The sequence below is a fragment of the Esox lucius genome, chromosome 13 (assembly GCF_011004845.1).
Source record: "Esox lucius isolate fEsoLuc1 chromosome 13, fEsoLuc1.pri, whole genome shotgun sequence".
NCBI classification, from domain to species: domain Eukaryota; kingdom Metazoa; phylum Chordata; class Actinopteri; order Esociformes; family Esocidae; genus Esox; species Esox lucius.
In genome coordinates, this window is record NC_047581.1 from 5,158,793 (window position 1) to 5,184,905 (window position 26,113).

Sequence of the window (26,113 nt, forward strand, 5' to 3'; positions counted from 1 at the left end):
GCCAGCGGTTTAGACATGAATGACTGTGTGTTGAGTAATTTTGAAGGGACAGCAAATTTACACTGTTATACAAGCTGCACACTCACCACTTAACATTGTTGCAAAGTGTCATTTCTTCAGTGTTGTCACATGAAAAGATATAATCAAATATTTGCAAAAATGTGAGGGGTGTACTCCCTTTCGTGAGATACTGTATATTAGGATACATTTTTTTATGAAACAAAATGTGAAGGCAAATTAAAGCTTTGTGGATTACAAAAATAGCATAGAAGCACAGAGTATGGGTATTATATTAACCTAACAGCTTGGATAAAAAGTATTTTAAAATACTTCAGTGGTGTTTTCCCCTATTAACTACCAGGCCAAGCTGTTCCATGAGTGCCTTAAATAGAAAACGCTCTGCTTTTGTGAATAGTACCAGCACTTGCCATCATTTGGTTTTGATGGAGATTCCCCTTGATGGAAAGTGGCAAGGGCTAAAGGGCTAACAGCTTGGTAATTAGACTGAAGCCCATTTCATGCTATGATTCCAACTGCTCAAAAGCCTTTAAAAACAATACAAATATGTAAGGAGAAAGAATGTCTACTCTCATTTAAAAAAAATAAGCTTCTGATGTTGTTTTAAATCCTTTCTAGAGTTCTGAATAAGTTGTAGGCTTTCAACAGTACAATCTGAACAGATGGAACAAGCATTATAGTCTCCTAATATAGATTAAAGAAAAAAAAAAATTACGGAAATGTTCCTGACATTCTGCATTCTGTCATGAAGTGTTGTACATCTGTGCATTTCTCAATGCGTTTTTGTGGCAACCAAGAACAAAAGAGGCGACAGAAACAGGAACCTGACTTTGACGTCATGTATACAGTGGACGTATCAACGTGACGCAAGACCTTTTTCTCCCAGACTGTTCACATTCATACATACGACCACACCAGTCCATATGTGATGTGAGGGATGGAGACCACATTATTAAGAAACGCGTGCGTAAACAACAGCAGTGCAGTGACAAATGTTCATTTGAGTCTTCCTGTTTGAAAAACCACAAGTGTCTAACTTTCCGCTGTGGCAGAAGTTCCTCCACAGCTCAGTTAGCATGACCCTAACAGGATAACAATGGAGAGGTTCACTGCCATGTAGTCAACAGTGCCTGACTTTCACTTCCATCTAGTCCAGTTTACCACTTGAAATTTGTCTTTTGAGACATTTTACAATTTGAATGGGATAATTTTATGACTGGATCTGATCTTGGAAGACTTGTGCGCAGATTCTGCAAGCTTTTAGTTAAACACATTGGTCAGATGCTTCCAGTGGTCAAAAGGCTGGGTTAGCAAGGACCTCATCATTAATTAATGTGAGTTATCACATTATGCTACCTGATGAGCAGGTGAATTAATCAATTAAATGGGACATTAAAATGTATTGGCTAATCTTTCCAGATGACCCAGTTGGAATCATGTTAAAACCATCTTTGAAGCCCCACCCGCTGTACAACATTAAAATGGGAGAAGAGTTCAACACATTATAGTTGATAAGATTTTACTTCTGAATTTTGAATTATATCACGAATTTGGTGCTTTATTATCCCTTTGTCACATTATCAAATCACTGGCATGGCATGAATTTCACAAGAAAAAAAACATACAAGCAACTACATCATTCTAAATGGAGATTTTCTGATACAGAAAATTCTGCATGAAGGAATGACTTTTCCAATAAGAAACCAAACAATTCTCACATCATTAGAGATAAACAAGGTTCATAGATTAAATGGAAAAAAATAAAACCAGATTTTCATACATTTAAAATGAGTAATTATGTGAATGCTTTTGATATTTATTTTATGGGCATACAATGTAAACCTATAACGTCCCTGTAGAGGTGGACGAGGACCAACTTAAGACTGACAACTTGCTTTTCAACTTTAGGTAGCCTATGGGAATGGGCCACAGACAGGACAACACTTGTATAGAGGATACATAGTCATTTAGAGGATTTGAGGACGTAGACGTCATTGCATAGCACAACTAAAACTCACACTCGACAGTGTGAGGAAGTTTAGAGGTGTATTTAGCGAAATGGCAAAAATGCAGAAAGTAAACAGTGTTGTGAGTCGTTTTTCTTCCACAACGGCAAAGAACGTTGAGCTCAACTAGGCTGAACTACTGTTTTGGTCCCGTGGATACAGCACTGTATGAGAACCCGTGCACATGCGCAGACACTGTAAGAGTGTGAGGGAATGATGTCTAATTGCAGTATCAACAACTTGGATGACTCCACCTTTAACAAAAAACAAGTATTCGAACGCCACAACATTTCTGCTCAATGCAAATACTGCGGGCTGGCTGTCACAGACGAAGACTGTGTCATTTAACCAAGTTCTTCATTAATCCAGGTCCAGGACTGCTGTGTGTAAGAAACTGGCCATAAAATGTCATATGCTGTTTCTAATCTCAGACCGATCTTCAGTTAGTAGGCATATGACTCATACCGTGCACACACACAGACACACACTCTCACACATTAGTAATTATGGCTATCAAAGGAAAGCTTTTCCCCATCATGAAAATAGTTTTAAACAAGAGCTGTCAAGGGAAGTAGCTGGTCTACCATCACATTAGTTAGGTATTTTTCCAAATCTCAAAACACCTCTCCCAATATTTCCCTTTTTTTGGTACCATCACAGGCATCTGCATTTCCAAAGAGGTTTCTCTTGATTGTCCATGAAGTCCAAGCACTCAACAGGAGGTAATCACCTCCTCTGATGGGCGTAAACCGGGTAGGCCAGCGTGACGTTTAAAGAGTCATTGTGCTGTACAAGTGACGTGTGATGGTAGTGCAGGACTAGTTCTTTTAGGGAGCCATACAAGTTATACGGCTCGGCAAATCCATAGCCTGTGTGCGTCTTGTTTATGACACAATGCTTCACCTCGCCGTCAACACTGGAAAGGGAGAACACATTCTAAATTAGAACACTGGCCGTACAGAACACACCTATAAGTTAAATGGAGGAGACATTCTTAATTAGAATATGGAATTCACCAGAACATGTCATACAGTTCCAAAAATAAAGAGCAGTCTGGTTTTGGTTTTATTATGTCGTTAACCGGACCATTTCGAAACACCTTAATTATCAAAATGTCCTGTTTTATTTAGTCTGTCTCAATATGTAGCGTGAGGAGAATCAGCTTTGTTTATTTTGACTATGCAATCTAGCATGACAATTCCAGTAACACCAGTTTAAGTTGACTCAGTAAGTAGCTGACGTGACAAAATACACTGAATGCAGATACCGCATGAGCACTTCGTGTCTAGACTTTGATGTCACTTTTGAATCTCAAGAAATCCAATAAAAAAAAAATGCTACTTGAGTGTCAAGCTCTTTTAAAGGACCAATCTGTTTCGCATGAGACTCACAGGGACAAAAGATCCTTTTGACACTGTCAACGCTACAATGAAATATGGTTTCTGGCTCATGTCAATGGCCATTTTCAACCACAGAAATAGTTCTATCATTCAGTGGCTCATTTAAAGCTTTTAACTGTAAAACCCTCTTCAGGTTTGATACATACACAACACTGCAGGCGTAGCAGCCCGCTTTGCTGCTGTCCCGGACCAGGAAGGTCCCGTCCCGCTTCCCTCGGAGCAGCCCTTCAGCCTGCTGCCTTTTGATGTTGCCAAGCCTCCATGAACGCTCATCATTGTGCGGGAGGTCTTCGTCATCTTCAACCATGGAGTACTCGCTGTGAAACAAGAACTGTGTCAATACTGCACAGCTTTCCGTTTGATTGAGTCCTGTTAACCAAGCATGTCAAGGGGCCAATCCACAGTAAAAGGACACCTACTCTTCTGAGTGTTCAGTGTTGATCCCGAGCCATTCGTTCAGCTTCTTCTGCCTCACGCCCTTCTGTGTCAGCCACCTGCCATGCAAACAATTGCATGTTAACACCTTAATAACAACAACACACGTTATTGGATATTCAAACGGACTAAGGGGCTCACATTAAGTATTGGTCTCTGGTCTTGCGGAGCTGGATGAGGTCAGGCTTGATGCTGTTCATCTTCTTGTCGATCTCTCTATAGTCCGCCGCTTGCTTCTTCAGGTCGTCCTCCAGGTGACGCTTGCTGTCCACAATCTCGCTGATCCTCGATTTTAGTTTGTCGTAGTTTCCCATGATTCTAGGAGAAAACCATTTTGGGGGTCAGAAACAAATCTACTGTCAAACTGTGGTGACTAGACGGGTGTTTAAGGGACAATTTCTGTCAATAACCATGGAACATATTTTATAAACATGTCGTTCTATACATTGTTATTACATCAATACAGGGAATTTAATAGCTCTATGGATTTTGCCCATACCTATTCTGGTAACATTATTTAGGTGAAATGATCATTCTTACCTCTGGATTTCTTTATCGTTGCCCTCTCTCCTGAACTTTTCAATATACTCCTTGCTGTAGCGCTCTTGGGTCTGACACTGCTCCTCAAAGATCTTAATAGTTTCATTGAATGCCTCGATGGCAGTTCTCTTCATTTGGATTTCCTGAAGACGACAGAGGAGCGGAGGCTGGGTACAGACCTAACAACCTTGGAAACTCTTAGTGCAGTCAAAGACGGAACACTGGACGACTAACCTGGGACGTTCTGGTATACTCCTCGTACAGGCGGTCATACTCTCGGTTCTTCTCCTGGAACTGCAGGTGGTACTCATGCAACCTTTTTCCAACAGCTTCGATGTTGTCCTCTTTAACGACCTGATCCTGCAGCAGAAAACAAAACTGTTTGTGGAAACTCTCACTTTGTTGTCAGTGAATCAAACCAAGAAAAGGAAAGGAAAAATGTCTCTGCGACAACAGCTGCTTTTTGCGAGAACGGAGGATATCAAAAATAGCCAATGACAGTGCTGAAACAATCAGGTTACACTGTCTCTTTGGAGGTGTTTGAATGGTGGGAGGACATTTACCTGTTGGAGCCTCGACACTGGGTACAGCAGTCTCACGTCCAGCTTGGGGTTGTACTGGGCTAAGGACTCGTGTCTGTAGTGATTGATGAGCTCAACCACCGAGTTGAAGGTCAGGGGGTCCGAGAAGCCGTATTTTCCGTCACGGTGGAATATTTTGATCAGCTTGTTATTTCCTCCTTTCCTGTAGCAGGCAATCAGAAGAGAATGCTGAAGGAAAATGTCTGCGTACATCTACAGACACGACAGGATATTTAGGGTGACCAGATTCAATAGGGCAAAATACGGGAAAGTCAGACAGCCCTCCCCACCCCCTACACACAACAAACAAAGTAGGGCCTACTATTTTACTGTACATAAAATTGTATTATCAAATGCACAAATACAGTCTCTTGTGTGTATGAGTACAGTACAGTACATACATTATCTAGACAATGACTTAGAAACACACGATGCAGGGGAGTGGGAAGGGTCCAGAGATTTGACACACCCCCTCATTTCTACAAAAAGCACATTCTGTTAATGCAGGCGTGGCAAATCATAACCTGTTACATTCGAATGGGCAGTAGGTCGGACCAATCAAAAATCAGGAACAAGTGAAAATATGGGACAAATAATGATTTGTTTCTAAATAGGTCAGGTCACCAGAAAACAGACAAATACAGGACTCTCCCAGGAAAAACGGGACATCTGGTCACCCTATGGAATATTAGCAGTTCAGCATTGCATTAGATGCCATGTGTTTTGACATCCTACCTTAGTGTCAGTGTGTAGTCTCCGTGCATTTTGGTGGACGCGTCTCGGACCAGAAACGTACCGTCAGCCGTGTCTCGCAGCTTCTCATTCACCTCCTCTCTGCAAGAGAGCAAATGGTTAAATTACCAACTCTTCACCAATCCAAAAGGACATGGAAAACTGGAAACCCACCAGAATTAAACCATAAAAGAACCAGTAATTTAACAAATCATGCCCAGAATTGCCAACTTTTTATCTGCATTTTGCCTGCGATATTACATGTACAACAATGTCTCCCCCTAAATTCAATGCATGTGTAATTGCATGTGTAGTAAACACTTTTACTACAATGTTAAACGCTACAGTGTCCACCCCCTTTTTCATGATTAAAAAAATAACAGGCAATAACACTGCCCCCGAACTGATTTCAGCTTTGAGATTAGGGCTGGGCTTGCCTTGAGATGTCTCCCCAGTACCACTCCCCGTCCTGCAAGGCCATGTTGTTGTTGAAGCCGTTGTTCGGAACCGGGGTAGATGGCTTTGGTGGCTTAGGGGGGAGAGCTGTGGAAAAGAGAGGGAATGAGCCTGTCGATTAATAGTCTCATGGCAGGAGAGTAACATCACCATAAGTCAACATAAGCATGAGAAGGATTTGAGAGACTGGGTGGGATTCCCCAATGAAAAACTCCAATAACATGAGTGGTAGGGCTGAAATAATGAACATGTCTGGTTTAATTGTACCAGCGACATAAATCAGTTCAGTAAATTATGACATATTGAGCAAAACTGTCAAATGGAAAATAAAGGACATGTCTTATTCTGGCACATTTGATCATATAACTGACAGACTAAACCCTAAAAAGGAATCTATTTAAGGAATGCAATAACATTTTATGCATAAAAGAAACATATCAGGGAAACAGCAGTTAATCTGCTTTGAAAAACTATAATTGGAATAGATTGAAGTCAACTTTATTTATAGTTTAACCATAACACATTTATTTAGAAATACCAACAATAAAAAAGTCACATCCAAATGGAAACATTTATATGACATATAGGATGCAGAATTTACACATAATCAACGACAAAAACCACTAGACTGAACACTATAAAAAAGCAGGAAACAGCAACAGCAGCTGATCAACTGCCTCTGTTGCTCCCGAGAATACAATGAAAACACTTGACGCTGTACAGCAGTGTATTTGCAATGCAGCATCACCCGGGGACTCAACATCCATGTAGAGGGAGAGCAGAGCAGCTAGTGTGGGGGTGGGTATATGTTAGCAAATCAGGAAGACTTCTGTCATGTGGTGACGTCTTGGAAAGCTATAGAAAGGCTTGAGGACAAGCTTGTCGGGCCAATCCATCGTCATCACAGTCACTGGCCCACACCTTCCTTCCTGCTGCGTCGATCACCTTCTGGTTGGGAGATGATGTCATTCTGCAAGCTCACCGGCTTCCATTTTTTCCCCCGTTCGCTCACTTAAGCCAATTAAAATTACTCTTCAAGCACAGCACTGGGTGGAGTGCTGGGCAGAAAGCACATGCAGGCTCTACAATTCGCCATTTGTACATTCATGAAACATTCAAAAAAAAAAAAAACATAAAATAGTCACACACTGCTGGTTTCATTCAAACTTTTCCATTCACAGAAAACCAAGCTGCCGCTTACAATAGATGGTACATGGGTGCGTGGCTATAAATAATTACATCTGTTCCTCATTCAAATATTGAAAGTGAGCCATTTTTCCAGCAAACCATGTGAGTAACTACACAACTGAGTAACACAAGGAGCTACAGAGGCTAATTTATCAGGTAGGGCTAGAGCCTCATACTCCCCGGGAACACCACCATAATGTTGCCCTTTGAAAATGGATTCTCTTGTGGTTTGTGATTTCAAATCCCATCCTGAGAGAATGGAACTAGCAAAAAGCACTACCCACAGCAGGTTAGGGGTTAAGTGCCTTGTATGAGGGCGAACCGGCACTAGGTTTGTCCGAGGTCTGATGCCAGTAACTCTTTGTTTATTGGTTTGTTCCGGACAGATCTTTGTTTACAACTATTCAAAATGTGAACTCAAATTGGAACACTGTGGTACCAAGATGCTTCTGTAAACTATTGTCAGTCGTTGGGCACACTTGACATGTGGTAAAAAAATATTGTAGGTGGCAATACAGCATAACATTGCTAGCTTCTGACCAGCAATGTGTGGCTACACGCAAATGTTTTAAAAATGTATACAGTATCTCACAAAAGTACAACCATCACATTTTAGTAAATATTTGATTATATCTTTTCATGTGACGACACTGAAGAAATGACACTTTGCTACAATGTAAAGTAGTGAGTGTAAAGCTTGTATAACTGTAAATTTGCTGTCCCTTCAAAATAACACAACACACAGCCATTAATGCCTAAACCGCTGGCAACAAAAGTGAGTACACCCATAAGTAAAAATGTCCAAATTGGGCCCAAAGAGTAAATATTTTATGTGGCCACCATTATTTTCCAGCACTGCCTTAACCCTCTTGGGCATGGAGTTCACCAGAGCTTCACAGGTTGTCACTGGAGTCCTCTTCCACTCCACTATGACGACACCACGGAGCTGGTGGATGTTAGAGACCTTGCGCTCCTCCACCTTCCTGTTTGAGGATGCCCCACAGATGCTCAATAAGGTTTAGGTCTGGAGACATGCTTGGCCAGTCCATCACCTTTACCCTCAGCTTCTTTAGCAACACAGTGGTTGTCTTGGAGGTGTTTGGGGTTATCATCATGTTGGAATACTGCTTTGTGGCCCAGTCTCAGAAGGGAGGTGATCATGCTCTGCTTCAGTATGTCACAGTACAGGTGCTGGTCATAAAATTTGAATATCATCAAAAAGTTGATTTATTTCAGTAATTCCATTCAAAAAGTGAAACTTTATTATATTCATTCATTACACACAGACTGATATATTTCAAATGTTTATTTCTTTTAATTGTGATGATTACAACTGACAACTAATGAAAATCCCAAATTCAGTACCTCCTAAAATTAGAATATTACTCGCAGGAGTAAGGATTTTTAGAAATGTTGGCCAACTGAAAAGTATGAACATGAAAAGTATGAGCATGTACAGCACTCAATACTAAGTTTGGGCTCCCTTTGCCTGAATTACTGCAGCGTGGCATGGAGTCGATCAGTCTGTGGCACTGCTCAGGTGTTATGAGAGCCCAGGTTGCTCTGATAGTGGCCTTCAGCTCTTCTGCATTGTTGGGTCTGGCGTATCGCATCTTCCTCTTCACGATACCCCATAGATTTTCTATAGGGTTAAGGTCAGGCGAGTTTGCTGGCCAATTAAGAACAGGGATACCATGGTCCTTAAACTAGGTACTGGTAGCTTTGGCACTGTGTGCTGGTGCCAAGTCCTGTTGAAAAATGAAATCTTCATAAAGTTGGTCAGCAGCAGGAAGCATGAAGTGCTCTAAAACTTCCTGGTAGATGACCGCGTTGATCTTGGCCGTCAGAAAGCACAGTGGACCAACACCAGCAGATGACATGGCACCCCAAACCATCACTGACTGTGGAAACTTTACACTGGACTACAAGCAATGTGGATTCTGTGCCTCTCCTCTCTTCCTCCAGACTATTTCCAAAGGAAATGCAAAATTTACTTTCATCAGAGAACATAACGTTGGACCACTCAGCAGCAGTCCAGTCCTTTTTGTCTTTAGCCCAGGCGAGACGCTTCTGACGCTGTGTCTTGTTCATGAGAATTCGACAGCTGAAACCCATGTCTTGCATACGTCTGTGCGTGGTGGTTCTTGAAGCACTGACTCAAGCTGCAGTCCACTCTTTGTGAATCTCCCCCACATTTTTGAATGGGTTTTGTTTCACAATCCTCTCCAGGATGAGGTTATACCTATTGCTTGTGCACTTTTCTCTACCACATCTTTTCCTTCCCTTCGCCTCTCTATTAATGTGCTTGGACACAGAGCTCTGTGAACAACCAGCCTCTTTAGCTATGACCTTTTGTGTCTTGCCCTCCTTTTGCAGGGTGTCAATGGTCGTATTTTGGACAGCTGTCAAGTCAGCAGTCTCCTCATGATTGTGTTGCCTTCAGAACTAGACTGAGAGACCATTTAAAGGACTTTGCAGGTGTTTTGGGTTAATTAGCTAATTAGAGTGTGCCACCAGGTGTCTTCAATACCGAACCTTTTCACAATATTCAAATTTTTTGAGATACTGAATTTTGACAACAGCCATGCTGAGCACATGCACTCAACTTCTTTGGTCGACCATGTCGAGGCTTGTCCTGAGTGGAACCTGTCCTGTTAAACCGCTGTATGGTCTTGGCCACCATGCTGCAGCTCAGATTCAGGGTCTTGACAATCTTCTTATAGCCTAGGCCATCTTTTATGTACAGCAACACTTTTTTTCAGATCCTCAGAGAGTTCTTTGCCATGAGGTGCCATGTTGAACTTCCAGTGACCAGTATGAGGGAGCGTGAGAGCGATGACACCAAATTTAACATACCTGCTCAAATTTAACACACCTGCTCCCATTCACACCTCAGTCCCATGACATCAGGGAGGGAAAATGGCTAATTGGGCCCAATCTGAACATTTTCACTTAGGGGTGTACTCACTTTTGTTGCCAGCGGTTTAGACATGAATGACTGTGTGTGGTGTTATTTTGAGGGGACAGCAAATTTACACTGTTATACAAGCTGCACACTCACCACTTTACAAGTGTCATTTCTTCAGTGTTGTCTCATGAAAAGATATAATCAAATATTAGCAAAAATGTGAAGGGTGCACTCACCTCTGTGAGATACTGTATATCCATGTAAATAAGTAAATAAAAAAACCCAGACATTATACCAAGTACCCATGAGCATCTCGGGAAAACAGTTGGCATCCTTGAGAGTTTAATAAGGCACTTTGTGCTAGAGGTTCACTTAGTGCCACAATTGCTCTCCCTGCATTATAACAATTGTACTAATACTTTAAGTTTTAGTAAGCCAAAAGAATCATGGGAAAGGTCCAAACCAAGTTGTAGGTCCAATCTGAAATCAGTCCGGCAGACCAAACATTGAACCCTAAATCTATTGTATTACCTGGGGCTGCCTGAGTTTCACTCAGTTCACTGTTAACCAATATCTCTAGGATCTTGATGAGGGAATCCGGGCTGGCCTCACAGCTGAAACAAAAAAGTAAAGGGTTACTTGTGCAGGAAATAGATTGCCTTGGTGTATTTCAACCACACTGAAAAAAGAATGTGCACATTCTACAATTACCATTTCTCATTCTTTTTTGCATAAACACAGCCTACATGTTTAATAGAAGGTTATGAATAGCGTTGAAAAGTCTCAAAACACAGTCTGACCAAACACAGCCTGCTCTAGAATTGAGAAAAATTGGTCTCCTAAGTGGCGCAGCAGTCTGCTTTAACCAGGTCTTCTGTAGCAACCAAATGAGCACAAAACTCAAAGTTCGAGTCTTGACTGTGTAGCTAGCGGACAGGTGGTTGAGAAGCATCACAGGGGGTGTAAATTGGCATGCATAGCCCTGAGGGGGGATGGTCAGAAGATGTGCACTGATCCCAACACAGCCTGATGACTCCCCCTCAGGGGAAAAGCTAGTTAGATTAGTTAAAGTGCCTTCATGTGTGATTCATGAGACCTCGAAGATGAAAGAGAAGTACGGAACAAAGCAGAATGAATATGAGGAAGGCTTGCCGTGATCTTCAATAATGCAACCACTTAGGACCGTAAAAAGGGAAATAAAAAAACAGAAAAGAAAATATGCCTAGACCTGGGTATATGCCTGGGTCTGAGGTACAGCGTGTCAAAATGTACCGTGCACCATGTTCCTATGTGTGGGTATAGGCCTGGGTCTGAGGTACAGCGTGTCAAAATGTACCGTGCACCATGTTCCTATGTGTGGGTATAGGCCTGGGTCTGAGGTACAGCGTGTCAAAATGTACCGTGCACCATGTTCCTATGTGTGGGTATAGGCCTGGGTCTGAGGTACAGCGTGTCAAAATGTACCGTGCACCATGTTCCTATGTGTGGGTATAGGCCTGGGTCTGAGGTACAGCGTGTCAAAATGTACCGTGCACCATGTTCCTATGTGTGGGTATAGGCCTGGGTCTGAGGTACAGCGTGTCAAAATGTACCGTGCACCATGTTCCTATGTGTGGGTATAGGCCTGGGTCTGAGGTAGAGCGTGTCAAAATGTACCGTGCACCATTTTCCCTTCCTTTCAGTTGAACATAGAATAGATTGTCATCTCAACGCATCACTCAGGCGTTTGCATCTTATTTCCACTTTGTCCATTCGCCTGTGGACAAATGTTACATTCTGGTGCCAGTTCTTGAGAGCTTGTCGGCATTGTTGTACAAACTTGCACCACACACACCCTCCTGGTAGCGCTGCAGATAAGAGTGTGTGGTTTGGAGGATGACACGTTTAAGATAAGTGTAACAAGTCTATTTACACAGAAACATTTCAAAATCAATGAAATGGTCAATAGGTCATCCGCATTTTCAGAATGCAAATGTTTTTTCCTTCTTCCCCAACACGAGGGATTAGTCCAGAGACAGTCGGGATTAAGACAGGCATCTACTGCACCATGAAAAGATAATGTTCTTCTAAATTAATGGCGGCTCACCAACAGCCTATCACCCATAAAATTGACCAGTCAACCAAATGGGGTCAGCCCTATCTCTTGCTGTCCTCATATTAGATTTGTGCATCCTTATTGACATGAAGGCAGTATTTTCTTTAGATTAATTTGATTCTGACCTTGCTGGTTGAAGCCTGAAAAGCACAGGGCTGAAGATTTCAGCCAGGTCCCTGACAGTGAGCTGGTTTTTGCTTGTGTTCTGAGAAATACGGCAGAAGTGCTTGATGAGGCAGTAAAGAGTGAGCCAGTACTGGGGCGGGTGGGTGGGCGAGCTGGCTATCCTGCGCAGCAATTGGGCACACTCCTCTGGGTCCTTTACCTCTGTGGGGGCATGGAAAGAAATGGTTACACAATTGAAATGTACTGAACAACGTAATTATTTTTTAAGTTTAATGTTTAATTTAATGGTTGCAAAGATTGCATCCTGCATCAGATCAGTTTGCGGGTCGCCTATTGAAGATGTTTGGTTTGAAGGTATAATAGGGTCTTACCTTGTGCTGCGTGAATCATCTCACTTTGAATTGGGATGGGAACAACTGGATTTGGCAAATCCTGCAGGTATCGCCAAAGGCCATCACATAGCGACTGTAAATCTAAAGGCTCCAGGTCTGCGAATTCATCAGGTAGATAGTAGATAAGACAGATGACCTTGATAACAATCACTTGCTAACACGCGCTATGAAAACGGCCAAAACGTGCACAGCCTGCCACTTACCGCAGTCGGCAAACTGTCTCGTATCCAGCCCACAAGTCGCTGTGAACGTCCGGTAAAGGGTGGGACATTCCAAACCTGCAGCGCAGAATGCAGTCAGAAAAAAGTTACATGACAAGACTCAATAAACCAGTTTAATGTCATAACAGCATCAATCATCATCAACTAGGCCCATATCTCCAGCCCTGTGTCCCCTGCATACCTTTGGCTTCTATGGCCCCGAGAAGCTTGACCAGGATGGGCGATGAGGTCTCTGGTGGAGCAAACTGCTCGGGCAGATCTGGCAACATGAAGCCTGCGCAACAGAAAGACCAAACTTTTTAGACTGCAAGCAGACAGTGGACTGTCACCTGATATTGAACCCCACACCTAGCTCACCTGTACTTCAGGCAGAATGAATATTCTGTTAAAACAGAAATGATCAGTATGCTCTATTACAGTGTCACATGGCAATGGAGGCATTGCAGTAATAACAGTCCAACGTTTTTCCCCTTCTTTTGGCACTGTGTGTCCTACTGTAATCAGTGTCAGGTCACGCACACATTTCCTGTCTCGGCTTGTAAAAGCTTATGGTGCACTATAACCAGCCACATCAGCATTTTTTTACAGCTGGTCTTTCTTTGCATGCTGAACATCTCCAGGCAGCTCAGACTAGAGTAGTCTATAGAAAATGCTTTAAACCATCATATTCATTAACAACACAGCATTTTAAAAATGTCTACAGAAGCTTTAATAAAAAATAAAATCATCAATGTAAACATCCTATTACGGCTACTAACCCTCTGATTCGGCATCCGTCCGGACTAAACCTGATGTGGAAGGAAGAGGTCTTGGGGGCCTTGGTTTTGGTGTTGGGGGTGAAATCCTTTTTCTTCCCACAAACTCTACATAAGTCCCGGGAAAGTCACCTTTCTCCTGAGTTGTCTCATTGAATCCTGGCAGCCAACCAATCTCCTCAGGTTTTTCTTCAGCTCCATTAGTGGCACCAAGGGCTAGCAAAGCACCCTTACTGACCACCAGTATATCCCCTATATGTAAATCAATGTCCTCTTCTCTCTCCTTTTTATAGTCATAAAGTGCTCTGTACTGGTATCCTTCGTAACTCATCTTGATATAATATTCCCAATAAACAATTCAAGAAAAAAACAAGTTTGCCTCAGGTTAAAAAACCCAATCTACTATGTTTCTTCAAAGAAAACGTTTTCTCCGTCACCATTTTATGCGCATCTACGCCTGGGTAAATGCCAGATCTCTATTTCAAGAAACCTTCCAAAAAAGTATGCAGATTCAGCGTCCCAATTTTAACTTGAAGGTTTTCATTCCTATTTTTCAATGCATCTTCATGATACTTCGTTCAATAAAATCCCATCTAAAGGCATCTGTAGTCCCATGAAAGCAACGTTCCTGGATGGAGACAACATTTATAAATACATTTAATAACTACATTTCATCCATATGTTACATTTAAACCAGTCATTAACAAAAGTATAAAGAACAACTATCCCTAAATACGTAAAACTATGACGTTCTAAAGCTTCTAACAGGACCAAGTAAATGGTCTTTGTTCGTGACTTAGCTAGCGTAGCTACCTAGAACATAGCGTACTGTACAAGAAGTCTATTTTAGCAAGTAGGGGGAAGGGAAGTAGCTACAGCGAATGTTAGCTCGTTAGCCTAGCTGAATTACTACGTATCGATAAGTAGACAATCACATTTATTTTAAACATACGACTAATAAATACATTTCGATTAAGGAAACCATGCCATTTATTGAGTTGCTGGTTATGTAACAAACTAGCCTGCTGTCTAACTAGTATGCACACAGGCCCGTGAAAATGTTCACTGCCTGAAATCGGATTTGGCATATGTGATGGCTGCTATTTCAGTTTAAAATAGATGTTAACGTCGTTAGTAAAATCGTTACCTTATTTCTTCGAAATATATGTTCACAAAAATATAAAATGTATTTGGAACGTGCAGAGTAATCGAAATATCCAAAGAACGCGACATTAAATAAAAATCTGCACACCTCAGCTTGCCCCTATAATCTCAAACCAAAATCCGGGATGGTATCGGGTGGTATAGCTTGAAACTAGCTAGCCAGCCCAACCATGAGCGTCTGGGTTGTGAGTTACGTCAGTTCCGGTAACCTAGATTTCAGGCTTTCAAGCACCCACTGAGAACCGAGTACACTTAAGTAAATCAGGTGTTCAGTTAAAAATATATTTATTAATTTTCTCTACTGGTAACAAGATTTATTTTTAAAAACATTTTTCACATCAGCAGTTGTCACAAATTGCTTATACAGATACCCAGTTCAGAACCACCTAAGAGCAAGAAACAATGAAAAATGTATGCACAAAGAAAGTCTAGAAAGGAGCGAGACTGGTGGATAGCCAGTCCTTGTCTGGCTGTGCTGGGTGAAGACTACGTGACCTTCACAGAGCCACATTAATATTTTTGCAGAATATGTCAAATAACCTAATTCAAAATCCTCTCTACATGAACATCAACTCTGGGGATGGATGTGGTTTCTAAATTATATGCCTTGGATTTATTTTTCATGCAACCAGATACAAAAGGGAAATCAAATGGAGGCACATTTTGTTAATATGCAATCATCCTTGATTTGATTGATACACATTCATGTGACTGACCATACCCATTCGAATGCTTCTTGTTCAATAACAGCTTTTTAGTTTCAGCTACTAATGTGACATTGCGTTGAGTGATCTTTGCCCATAGCTGTGACATGTTTGTATAAGTTTTGTGCAGACGGGTCATTCAGTGGCAGAGGAGACATTTTTCACAATTCTAAATGGCAGAAAATGTAAATCCCTCATGGTGGCCCTTAAGGGTCTTGAAGCAAATAGGTCTCCCTCCTTAACAAATCTATTAACAAGGTATTAACAAGGTCAAACAAGGTGATGGTCACATTATTGCAAAGTTAGCTTTTTTAGTCAGTTACAGCTATAAGGCCAACAGCTGGTTAGTGTTATTTTGTAAATGCCAGACCTTTATTTCAAGAAATCATTAAATAAACTGACATCAAAATTGGGCAAGTGTGTGTCTGAGATATCATGTATAACACATACAAAGATCAATCCTTGACAGGAATAAGATGTGTTGCAGCGAGAAAAACACAAGACACCCTCTCAAAGTTAAGTGAGTTTAATTAATGCGACTAGAAAACAGTACAAAAAAACATGTCAGTAACATAAATCTGGTATTCGCTCATTTCTATAAACTCAAAATATTTCCAAGTTTATGAACAACTAAAGTGATCTGGCCAGTAAGTTGAAATTCTTCCTTTAAATAATGTCCAACATATTCACAGTACAATACATCACAGAACACCCATATTTGTGTCAAATCCCTCTGAATGTTGGCATTGCAAGTTGGAAGCTTGATGTTCCTGATGGCTTGGTTCAATTCTCTCCATATTTTTTCTATATTGCTAGTGACACAATTCAGTTCATCAATAACCCATTTTGCTCTCTGGCGCATATGAAGTCTGTGCATCCAAACAACCCTGTGGAATCGTTTGGAGAAGCTTTGAGTGCCCTGAAGAAATAAACCGTGATGCGAAACAACACTCCATGATCGTCTTTCCTTTGGAGATTGTAATTTCCTTTGGAGATTGTATTCATTCTGTGCTGCCTTTCCAGGCTCAGAACAGGCCTGTGCATGCAGCATGGATCTTCCCAAACTTGTTAGGGCAACATTCTGAAGGCTTTCCTCACAGAGTAATGGCTCAGCAATGTCAGCCGGCAACAGACATTTTTGGAGGTTTTCCAGATCTTCCAGAGAAATTACTGGAGGCGCCTTTAAGGGTCTAATAGGCAGCGAATAGTCTTGTTCAGGTGGGAACCAGGGTTTAAAGGTAGGCAAAACACGACAGGGGAAGTCCTCCAAAGCCTTTTCAGATTTGTCCACCAAGAGTTTTAACCCACCATCATTAGTTTTGTAATACAACAAGACATCCATAGGATTTTGAATACCCATTCATCACAAGTCCATTCTGCAGTCCTACAGAGGACAAGAGAATACAAAGGCTGTTAAATCAGTATTTAATTACAGTATTACACAGGATTTAATTTACAGTAATATTATTATTGTTATTCATTAAACATGTTTGTAAAACATGCACTTAACATGGGATCATCTTGGAAAGTTATCAGGAAATTCAACTTTATCCGTGTTTTAAATTATTTATTATGTTATAACTGTTGGGGATGTAATGTACATTTTTTAACTCCTGCGTATTCACCATACATGCTTGTTCTGGGATGTATTCCTTAGGCTTAGATGATAAAACTAAAACAATAAAAATAATAGGCCACCTGAGCAAATTGAATAAAGCTATTTATTTGGGCAGTAAGTGTTTAATTGTGCTTTATAACATTAAAATAAATACAAACATTAATACAAAAAAGAAACAAGAATATCTTGTTGTCCGAAAGGTAATATAAATCTTAAGAGAATTTGAAGAAACTGGGCAAGTTGAAGACAGAAAACAGTGGAAGACCCAAAAAGCATAAGAGTATGTAATGAACAGCACTTACTGGTCAGCTTGAGGGACAGAAGGAAATCCAGTGAAGTGCTTGCTCAGCATTTTGCACAGCCATCTGGCCCCAAAGTGCACATGAGGAGTAGCCTTTCAAAAAGGAGCCTTGCAGGGTGTTGCAGGTAGGAAACTATGCCTGTGAAAAGACAACAAACAGATAATGATTAGATAATCCAAGAATAGTTTGTTTGCTGCACCACACATAGTCCTTTTTTCATTACTGCTTTGATATAACCGGATATTTGGTTTCAATCAATCACAAAAAACACATCAATTTCAATGAAATGTGATAAATGTAATCTGAATATTTTGTTACAATATTCTTTAAAGAATAAAATAAACAATAAGAATAAACTGGAAAACGTATACAGTGAAGAAAATAACATGTTACAGTATGGTGACTGGCAGTGTATACAAAACAAGCTACCTGAAATTAGACAATCCTAAGGTACTATCGTTTCTGCTGACTTTTTAGAAACATTCCAAACAACAACAAATGTGTTATAATATATTTGGATTAAGAAATCTGAAATAACTGAATGTGTATTTTAGACTCTGAAACATCGATAATGGAGGGTGTAACATCCATAACAGTCAATTATCCTCTCGAAAGTAATCAAGGAAAATGACACTCTTTTCCAAATGATAGTTTGTGTTCAGCCAAGTCTGTTCTTTGCAAAGGGAATTCGAGTTCTGGCCTGACAAACCTTCACTAAAATATCTTCCATTTCATGTTTCATCTATAATGCTCATGTTACTAGCTTATTTTTTCGAATATGACAATAATTAGAATTCTATTCTAGACATTAAAATGAATTATATGTATTATTAGAAATCACATAAATACGTAAAAACTGTTGTTAAAAATTTATTGTTCTATTTGTTATCACATTGATTCAAGAAATGCATTAGAATGGACCAACCCTATCTTTATTATACATTTACCACAACAGGGTAAGGGTTTGCTATCATTTAGGTGAACAATACATTTAAGTATTGCCCTCAGTGAAAAATCGCAATACTTTCAGTTTGCACTCGTGTATCTACAGGGAGTTCCCACATTTCTTATGCCAACTGTAGTCAGTAACCGTCAGTACAGGGAAGTGGAAATTATGAGTGATACCTCAGACATAACGCATACGACACCCTGCCTGAAATGAGCCATTACATTACCCGAAGCCGAGTATTTGTGATCCTACAAGGTGGATAAAGTGATAGTGTCGTTTTGGGCAAAAATAAGTTCCTTTGCAGCTGGCAGCAGTGACAGTAGCACTTTCTTTGTTTTGATTAGTTAGCTAGTTATACAGCTAGCCTGAACGTAAATGAGCTCGCTAAAAGGTGGCAAACCAGCTCTGCGTGCCAACCTTAGCAACGTGGCTAATTTCTGATAATCAATATTCAATACTAACCGGTTGGTTTGGTTGATTTCCAACTCCAGTTACTAAGTCAGTCAAGGAATAAATGGCGTCTATGGCGGTTATCAGTGCAGATCACGCCACGTTCTCGCGAGCCTTCGATCGAATGTGGATGGTTTCATATTCAGAGATTCAACAGATATTCGAAGTAAACATTTAAACGTTAAAAACTACTTGCATTCTTCACTGATAACTACGACTGACCTTTACAAATGTTATATATTAAGCTGGACAACTTTTACATGCCTTGATTTGCTCAAACAATCAAACCTAGATTTTATACACATTGAAAAACGCGATTATATCGTAATAACCTTTTCAGAATGTATCGTATTAACTTCATTACAAGTTTCAAATATTCTATATTAGGCTGGACAACTTTAACAACCACTGATTTTTTTAAAGAATCACAACCACATTTTATACACAAAAAACGCTATTATATCGCAATAACTGTGACGGTGCGAGTGCGATGTGTGCGTAAAAACAAGGCAAAAGGTACAGAAAAACCCAAGCGACAACGTGTCTCTCTTAGTTGTATTTTTAGGTCAGAAAAGCAGCACCTCACATGTACACAACAGGAAACAATATTCCGTGCTGAACTGTGCCTAACAGAACCAAATATATACTGAACTAATAACAAAATGAAGTCAGGTGCATCCACGGGGTGCGCTGCCGCCATCACTCTCCGGCCGATGGTTAAAACACCAGCGAGGTGGAACGCCGGATAGGAAGAGGAGCTGTGGTGCCACGCGGAGCAGACGTCACAATAACTATTTTAAAAACGTACATACAGTTGTGCTCATAAGTTTGCATACCCTGGCAAAAATTGTGAAATGTTTGCATTGATTTTGAAAATATGACTGATCATGCAATTTAATTTTTTTTAATTTAAGGATAGGGATCATATGAAGCCATTTATTATCACACAGTTGATTGGTTCCTTTTTAAATTATAATGATAACAGAAACCACCCAAATGGCCCTGATCAAAAGTTTACATACCCTTGAATGTTTGGCCTTGTTACAGACACACAAGGTGACACACACAGGTGAAAATGGAAATTCAAGTTGGATTTCCCACCCCTGTGTCTTTTTAAAATGCAATTAGTGTCTGTGTATAAATAGTCAATGAGTTTGTTAGCTCTCACATGGATGCACTGAGCAGGCTAGATACTGAGCCATGGGGAGCAGAAAATAACTGTCAAAAGACCTGTTTAAAAATGTAATGGAACTTAATAAAGATGGAAAAGGATATAAAAAGATATCCAAAGCCTTGCAAATGCCAGTCAGTACTCTTCAATCACTTATTAAGAAGTGTAAAATTCTGGGATCTCTTGATATCAAGCCAAGGTCAGGTAGACCCAAGAAAGATTTCAGACAAAACTGCTAGAAGAATTGTTCGGGATACAAAGAAAACCCCACAGGTGACCTCAGAAGAAATACAGGCTGCTCTGGAAAAAGACGCTGTGGTTGTTTCAAGGAGCACAATACGAGGATACTTGAACAAAAATTAGCTGCATGGTCGAATTGTCAGAAAGAAGCCTTTACTACAACAATGCCACAAAAAAGCCCAGTTACAATATGCCGAACAACACCTAGACACGCCTCACATCTTCTGGCACACTGTAGTTTGAAATGACGAGACCAAAATAGAGCTTTATAGTCACAACCATAAGCGCTATGTTTGGAGAGGGGTCAACAAGGCCTATAGTGAACAGAATACCATCCCCACTGTGATGCATGGTGGTGGCTCACTGATGTTTTGGGGGGGGGGGGTATAAGCTCTAAAGGCATAAGGAATCTTGTGAAAATTGATGGCAAGATGAATGTAGCATGTTATCAGAAAATACTGGCAGACAATTTGCATTCTTCTGCATGAAATCTGCGCATGGGACCCTCTTGGACTTTCCAGCACGACAATGACCCTAAGCACAAGGCCAAGATGACCCTCCAGTGCTTACAGCAGAAAAAGGTGAAGGTTCTGGACTGTGGCCATCACAGTCTCCTGAGCTTAATATCATCGAGCCACTCTGAGGAGATCTCAAACGTGCAGTTCATGCAAGACAACCAAAGACTTTGCATGACCTGGAGGCATTTTGCCAAGACGAATGGCCAGCTATACCACATGCAAGAATTCGGGGCCTCATAGACAATATTACAAAAGACGACACGCTGTCATTGACGCTAAAGGAGGAAATACACAGTTTTAAGAACTAAGGGTATGCAGACTTTTGAACAGGGGTCAGTAAAAAAAAATCTTTGTTGCCATGTTTTGTTTTATGATTGTGCCATTTTTTATGTACATTTTTGAAAAAGATATTATGATTTAATAACGTTTTTCTAAGTTTGAAAAAGTGTATCAAATCTAAGTGTGAATTTTTTATGAAATGTGGTTATTCAGCCCAATATATTTATATATTTGAAATATTTCAAACTTGGAATAAAGTTTTATGATACTTTCTGAAAAAGCTATTGGGATGAAACTATTTTACAAAGTTTGCGAAATTTTGAAGACACACAAGTTGTGATTTCTACATCAACTGAAAGGTTGTAAAAGTTGTCCATACTAATTTAGATTATTCTGATGTTGGAATTAAGTTTATGTAAATGTTTGAAAAGTTATTGCGATATAATAGTGTTTTTCAATGTTTGAAAATATGTATAATATCTATGTGTGATTTTTTTCAAAAGATCAATGATTGTAAAAGTTGTCCAGCCTAATATACAGTCGTGGGCAAAAGTTTTGAGAATGACACAAAAATTAATTTTCACAAACTCTGCTGCCTCAGTTATAATGATCGCAATTTGCATATACTCCAGAATGTTATGAAGAGTGATCAGATGAATTGCAATTAATTGCAAAGTCCCACTTTGCCATGTAAATTAACTTAATCTCCAAAAAACATTTCCACTGCATTTCAGCCCTGCCATAAAAGGACCAGTTGACATCATGTCAGTGATTCTCTCGTTAACATAGGTGAAAGTGTTGACGAGGACAAGGCTGGAGATCACTCTGTCATACTGATTGAGTTGAAATAACAGACTGGAAGCTTTAAAAGGAAAGTGGTTCTTGGAATCATTGTTCTTCCTCTGTTAACCATGGTTACCTGCAAGGAAGCACATGCCGTCATCATTGCTTTGCACAAAAAGGACTACACAGTGAAGGAAACTGCTGCAAGTAAGATTGCACCTAAATCAACCATTTATCAGATCATCAAGAACTTCAAGGAGAGAGGTTCAATTGTTGTGAAGAAGGCTTCAGGGTACCCAAGAAAGTCCAGCAAGCGCCAGGACCGTCTCCTAAAGTAGATTCAGCTGTGGGTTCGGGGCACAACCAGTGCAATGCTTGCTCAGGAATGGCAGCAGGCAGGTGTGAGTGCATCTGCATGCACAGTGGGGCATCCGGAAAAAAGCTTGTCCGGAGAAGACAAGGTGAGCTCTACCATCAGTCCTGTGTCATGCCAACAGTAAAGCATCCTGAGACCATTCATGTGTGGGGCTGCTTCGCAGCCAAGGGAGTGGACTCACAATTATGCCTAAGAACACAGCCATGAATAAAGAATGGTACCAACACATCCTCAGAGAGCAACTTCTACCAACCATCCAAGAACAGTTTGATGGTCAACAATGCCTTTTCCAGCATGATGGAGCAACTTGCCATAAGTCAAAAGTGATAACAAGTGGCTTGGGGAACAAAACATTGTCATTTTGGGTCCATGGCCAGGAAACTCCCCAGAACTTAATCCCATTGAGAACTTGTGGTCAATCCTCATGGGGTGGGTGGACAAAAAAATAAATAAAACACAAATTCTGACAAACTTAGAAGTTAATTGACAGCATGCCAGGGCAGACTGCAGAGGTCTTGAAAAAGAAGGGTCAACACTGCAAATATTCACTCATTGCATAAACGTAATGTAATTTTCAATAAAAGTCTTTGACACATATGAAATGCTTGTAATTATTTATATTTATTTATTATAACTGTAGAATATTTTGAACATGGCATGAAGTTTCTATGATACTTTCTGAAAAAGTTATTGCAATGAATCTGCATTTTTCAAAGTTTGAAAATTTGTATAAAATCTAATTGTGATTCTTTGATCAAATGAAAGGTTTTAAAAGTTGTCCAGCCTACTGGAGAACTGTGACACCCTCCCCTGGCTTGGATCCGCACCTTCGCTCCTGTGTTCATGAACGCACCCCATGCGCCACCACTCCTGAACGCACCCCATGCGCCACCACTCCTGAACGCACCCCATGCGCCACCACCCCTGAACGCACCCCATGCGCCACCACTCCTGAACGCACCCCATGCGCCACCACTCCTGAACGCACCCCATGTGCCACCACTCCTGAACGCACCCCATGCGCCACCACTCCTGAACGCACCCCGGTCATCAGATCCCAGTCACCATCATTCTGATCACCTCTGTCCCCACCTGTGTCTGGTTTGTGTCTCTGTTTAGTACTGTTCTGTTCTCCCTAAGCTTTGTGAGGTATTGATCGCTTTTCATTCTTTACTGAGCCTTTGTTTCACATTCTATTTTTGAAGTTTAGCCGTATAGATAGTGTTCTGACCTTAGCTGTGTTTCTTTTCTACTCCAATTTATCCCTGTGATTTTGTATATTTTGCCTCTATTTTGACACACTGGTTTTGACCCTTTGCCTGCTTCCTTCAACTCTGCTTTTGCCTCACCCCTTGCTTAGTAGTGCCGACCACTAAATAAAATGCTGACGCTCCGCGTCTGGATCCTGCAACCAATCTCTCCGGCTCAGTCATTACAAGAATATTGTGAACTCAGAATTACGTTTCTATGATCATTTCTAGTTATTGCCATATAATAGCGTTTTTCAATGTTTGAAAATGTGTATAAAATCTAGGTGGGATCTTTACAAAAAAACAATGGTATAAAATATTCTGAACTTAGAAGGAAGTTTCTGTGATATTTTCTGAATACAGCTCCGGAAACAATTAAGAGACCACTGCACGTTTTTCTTTCCTTTTCAAAAAAGTTGAAAAGGAAAGTTTTGAGTGAGGAACCATTTTTGTCTCATCAGACCTCATGACCTTCTCCCATTCGTCCTCTGGATCATCCAGATGGTCATTGGCAAACTTCAGACGGGTCTGGACATGCGCTGGCTTGAGCAGGGGGACCTTGCCATCCATGATGGTGTAGTGTGTTACTAATGGGTTTTCTTTGAGACTGTGAGATCTTGCATGGAGCCCCAGACCAAGGGAGATTGACCGTCATCTTGAACCTCTTCCATTTTCTAATAATTGTGCCAACAGTTGTTGCCTTCTCACCAAGCTGCTTGCCTATTGTCCTGTAGCCCATCCTAGCCTTGTGCAGGTCTACAATTTTATCCCTTATGTCCTTACACAGCTCTCTGGTCATGGCCATTGTGGAGAGGTTGGAGTCTTTTTGATTGAGTGTGTGGACAGGTGTCTTTTATACAGGTAACAAATTCACACAGGTGAAGTTAATAGAGGTAATGAGCGGAGAACAGGAGGGCTTCTTAAAGAAAAACTAACAGGTCTGTGAGAACCGGAATTCTTACTGGTTGGTAGGTGATCAAATACTTATGTCATGCAATAAAATGCAAATAAATTATTTAAAAATCATACACTGTGATTTTCTCGATTTTTGTTTTAGATTCCGTCTCTCACAGTTGAAGTGTACCTAAGATAAAAATGACATGCTTTGTAAGTAGGAAAACCTGCAAAATCGGTAGTGTATCAAATACTTGTTCTCCCTGTAGGCTACTTTCAATTTACCACTCAAATGACTACAAATACAATAAAACAATGAAAACTGTAGTTAACAGAATATAGGAAAAGGAAAGTAGCCTGTGATGATGTAATGTATTGTACAGAAGTGTGGACTAAATGCGTGTAGGTAGGTACGTTAAGTGTTTGAGAGTTTAAGAGACTGTGTGGAGGTTGTGTGATTGAATGTGTGCGAAAAAGCTGGAAGCTGAAGTTGTCATTGGGAGACCAGTTGTTTGAATCTTGTGCGTGAATTAGCCCAGGGGTTCCTTGGAAGGTGCGCCAACACTGCCGGATTTTGGACATTAGTAATAGAAATTGGCAGCCCTGCCTCAACACACTCTAGCAACTCCTTGCACCAGCTTGCGTGCCTGTGAACACTATCAAGGTGAGAGTGTGTTCCTTCTGACATTTAAGGATTCCAGTCTAGACATCCTAGTTGAACGAGTAGCATGATTACCAAAACAGCATCAGATGTGTTTTCAAAGACACACATTTTGACATTTACTGTAAGTTGCTGTGATGTAGGTCCTTCATGAATTGGATATAAAAAAATTGAGAAGAAAGAATTTGGTAAATGTAAAATAGAATTAAAAAAACTTTGCGCAAACACTAATTTGAAGTGAGTGCTACTGGCCAATTGTCATTTAGCTTCAACACTTAGGCATGTTTGAGCAATTGAACAGACCTGAATGGACATTATGAAAAAGGTGGGAATAACATACTGGGAAAGGGAGAGATCAACAAATCAACTTTGCGACATAAATAATGAGTCCATCAGTTCCAGTTTAACCCAAGACACATTACAGTATTTATTTTCTTGGGCATTATTATTTGTCAATCACAATTCACGCATACAAACATCATAATGCTCTTCCTCTCCAAGAAAGGCATTTTCAGTGAACGGCCTTCATGACTGTTAAAGTTTTTGTAAAGGTATTGCAGTCGTTAGAAATGCTGAATAACCAATAATGCAACACACTCTGAATCGTGGAAACCAATGTTGGTCAACATCTTGAGTAACCTGTTCTGTTGAAATAGCCTAATCATGTGACCATGTGCTTAGCCACTATCTGCTACAGGTTCAAGTTTCTGGTATAGTTCTAGGATCAGCTTTCTATCCTCTGGCCTCATTGAAAATCTAAGGTGCGTTCAGCTCTCGTTTGTTACATTGCATAACTGTATGTGGGTGTAGCAAGAGGTAGTTGCAAGCATTTCTGGAGTGGTGAGGTGTGGCTTGAAGATTGAGAACAAATCCCTATATACACTGCTCAAAAAATGAAGGG

At 40.6% G+C, this 26,113-nt stretch overlaps 2 protein-coding genes across 6 annotated transcripts; both read right to left on the reverse strand.

Moving 5' to 3' along the window:
• Window positions 1-1,554: 1,554 nt before the first annotated feature.
• Window positions 1,555-15,196, reverse strand: LOC105025378 (phosphatidylinositol 3-kinase regulatory subunit alpha). Its single transcript, XM_010896006.4, has 16 exons — window positions 15,001-15,196; window positions 13,857-14,481; window positions 13,280-13,372; window positions 13,081-13,155; window positions 12,857-12,973; window positions 12,485-12,686; window positions 10,796-10,878; window positions 6,150-6,255; window positions 5,716-5,814; window positions 4,963-5,143; window positions 4,634-4,759; window positions 4,400-4,542; window positions 4,001-4,177; window positions 3,844-3,918; window positions 3,571-3,741; window positions 1,555-2,940 (listed from the first exon to the last, which is right to left on the reverse strand). The coding sequence occupies exons 2-16, from the start codon at window positions 14,182-14,184 to the stop codon at window positions 2,751-2,753; spliced, it is 2,166 nt and encodes a 721-aa protein (XP_010894308.1). The 5' UTR covers window positions 14,185-14,481; window positions 15,001-15,196; the 3' UTR covers window positions 1,555-2,750.
• A 1,035-nt stretch (window positions 15,197-16,231) lies between these two features.
• zgc:101664 (uncharacterized protein LOC450064 homolog) lies at window positions 16,232-19,747 on the reverse strand. Of its 5 annotated transcripts, none has more exons than XM_010896009.3 (3): window positions 19,627-19,747; window positions 17,642-17,779; window positions 16,232-17,105 (listed from the first exon to the last, which is right to left on the reverse strand). In XM_010896009.3, exon 3 carries the CDS (start codon window positions 17,079-17,081, stop codon window positions 16,317-16,319), a length of 765 nt encoding a protein of 254 aa, XP_010894311.1. In that variant the 5' UTR covers window positions 17,082-17,105; window positions 17,642-17,779; window positions 19,627-19,747; the 3' UTR covers window positions 16,232-16,316. The 5 variants fall into 5 exon arrangements, with proteins under 5 accessions (XP_010894311.1, XP_019907969.1, XP_010894312.1 ...); XM_020052410.2 differs by having other exon boundaries at window positions 19,622-19,747; XM_010896010.3 differs by having other exon boundaries at window positions 19,693-19,745.
• Window positions 19,748-26,113: the final 6,366 nt, after the last annotated feature.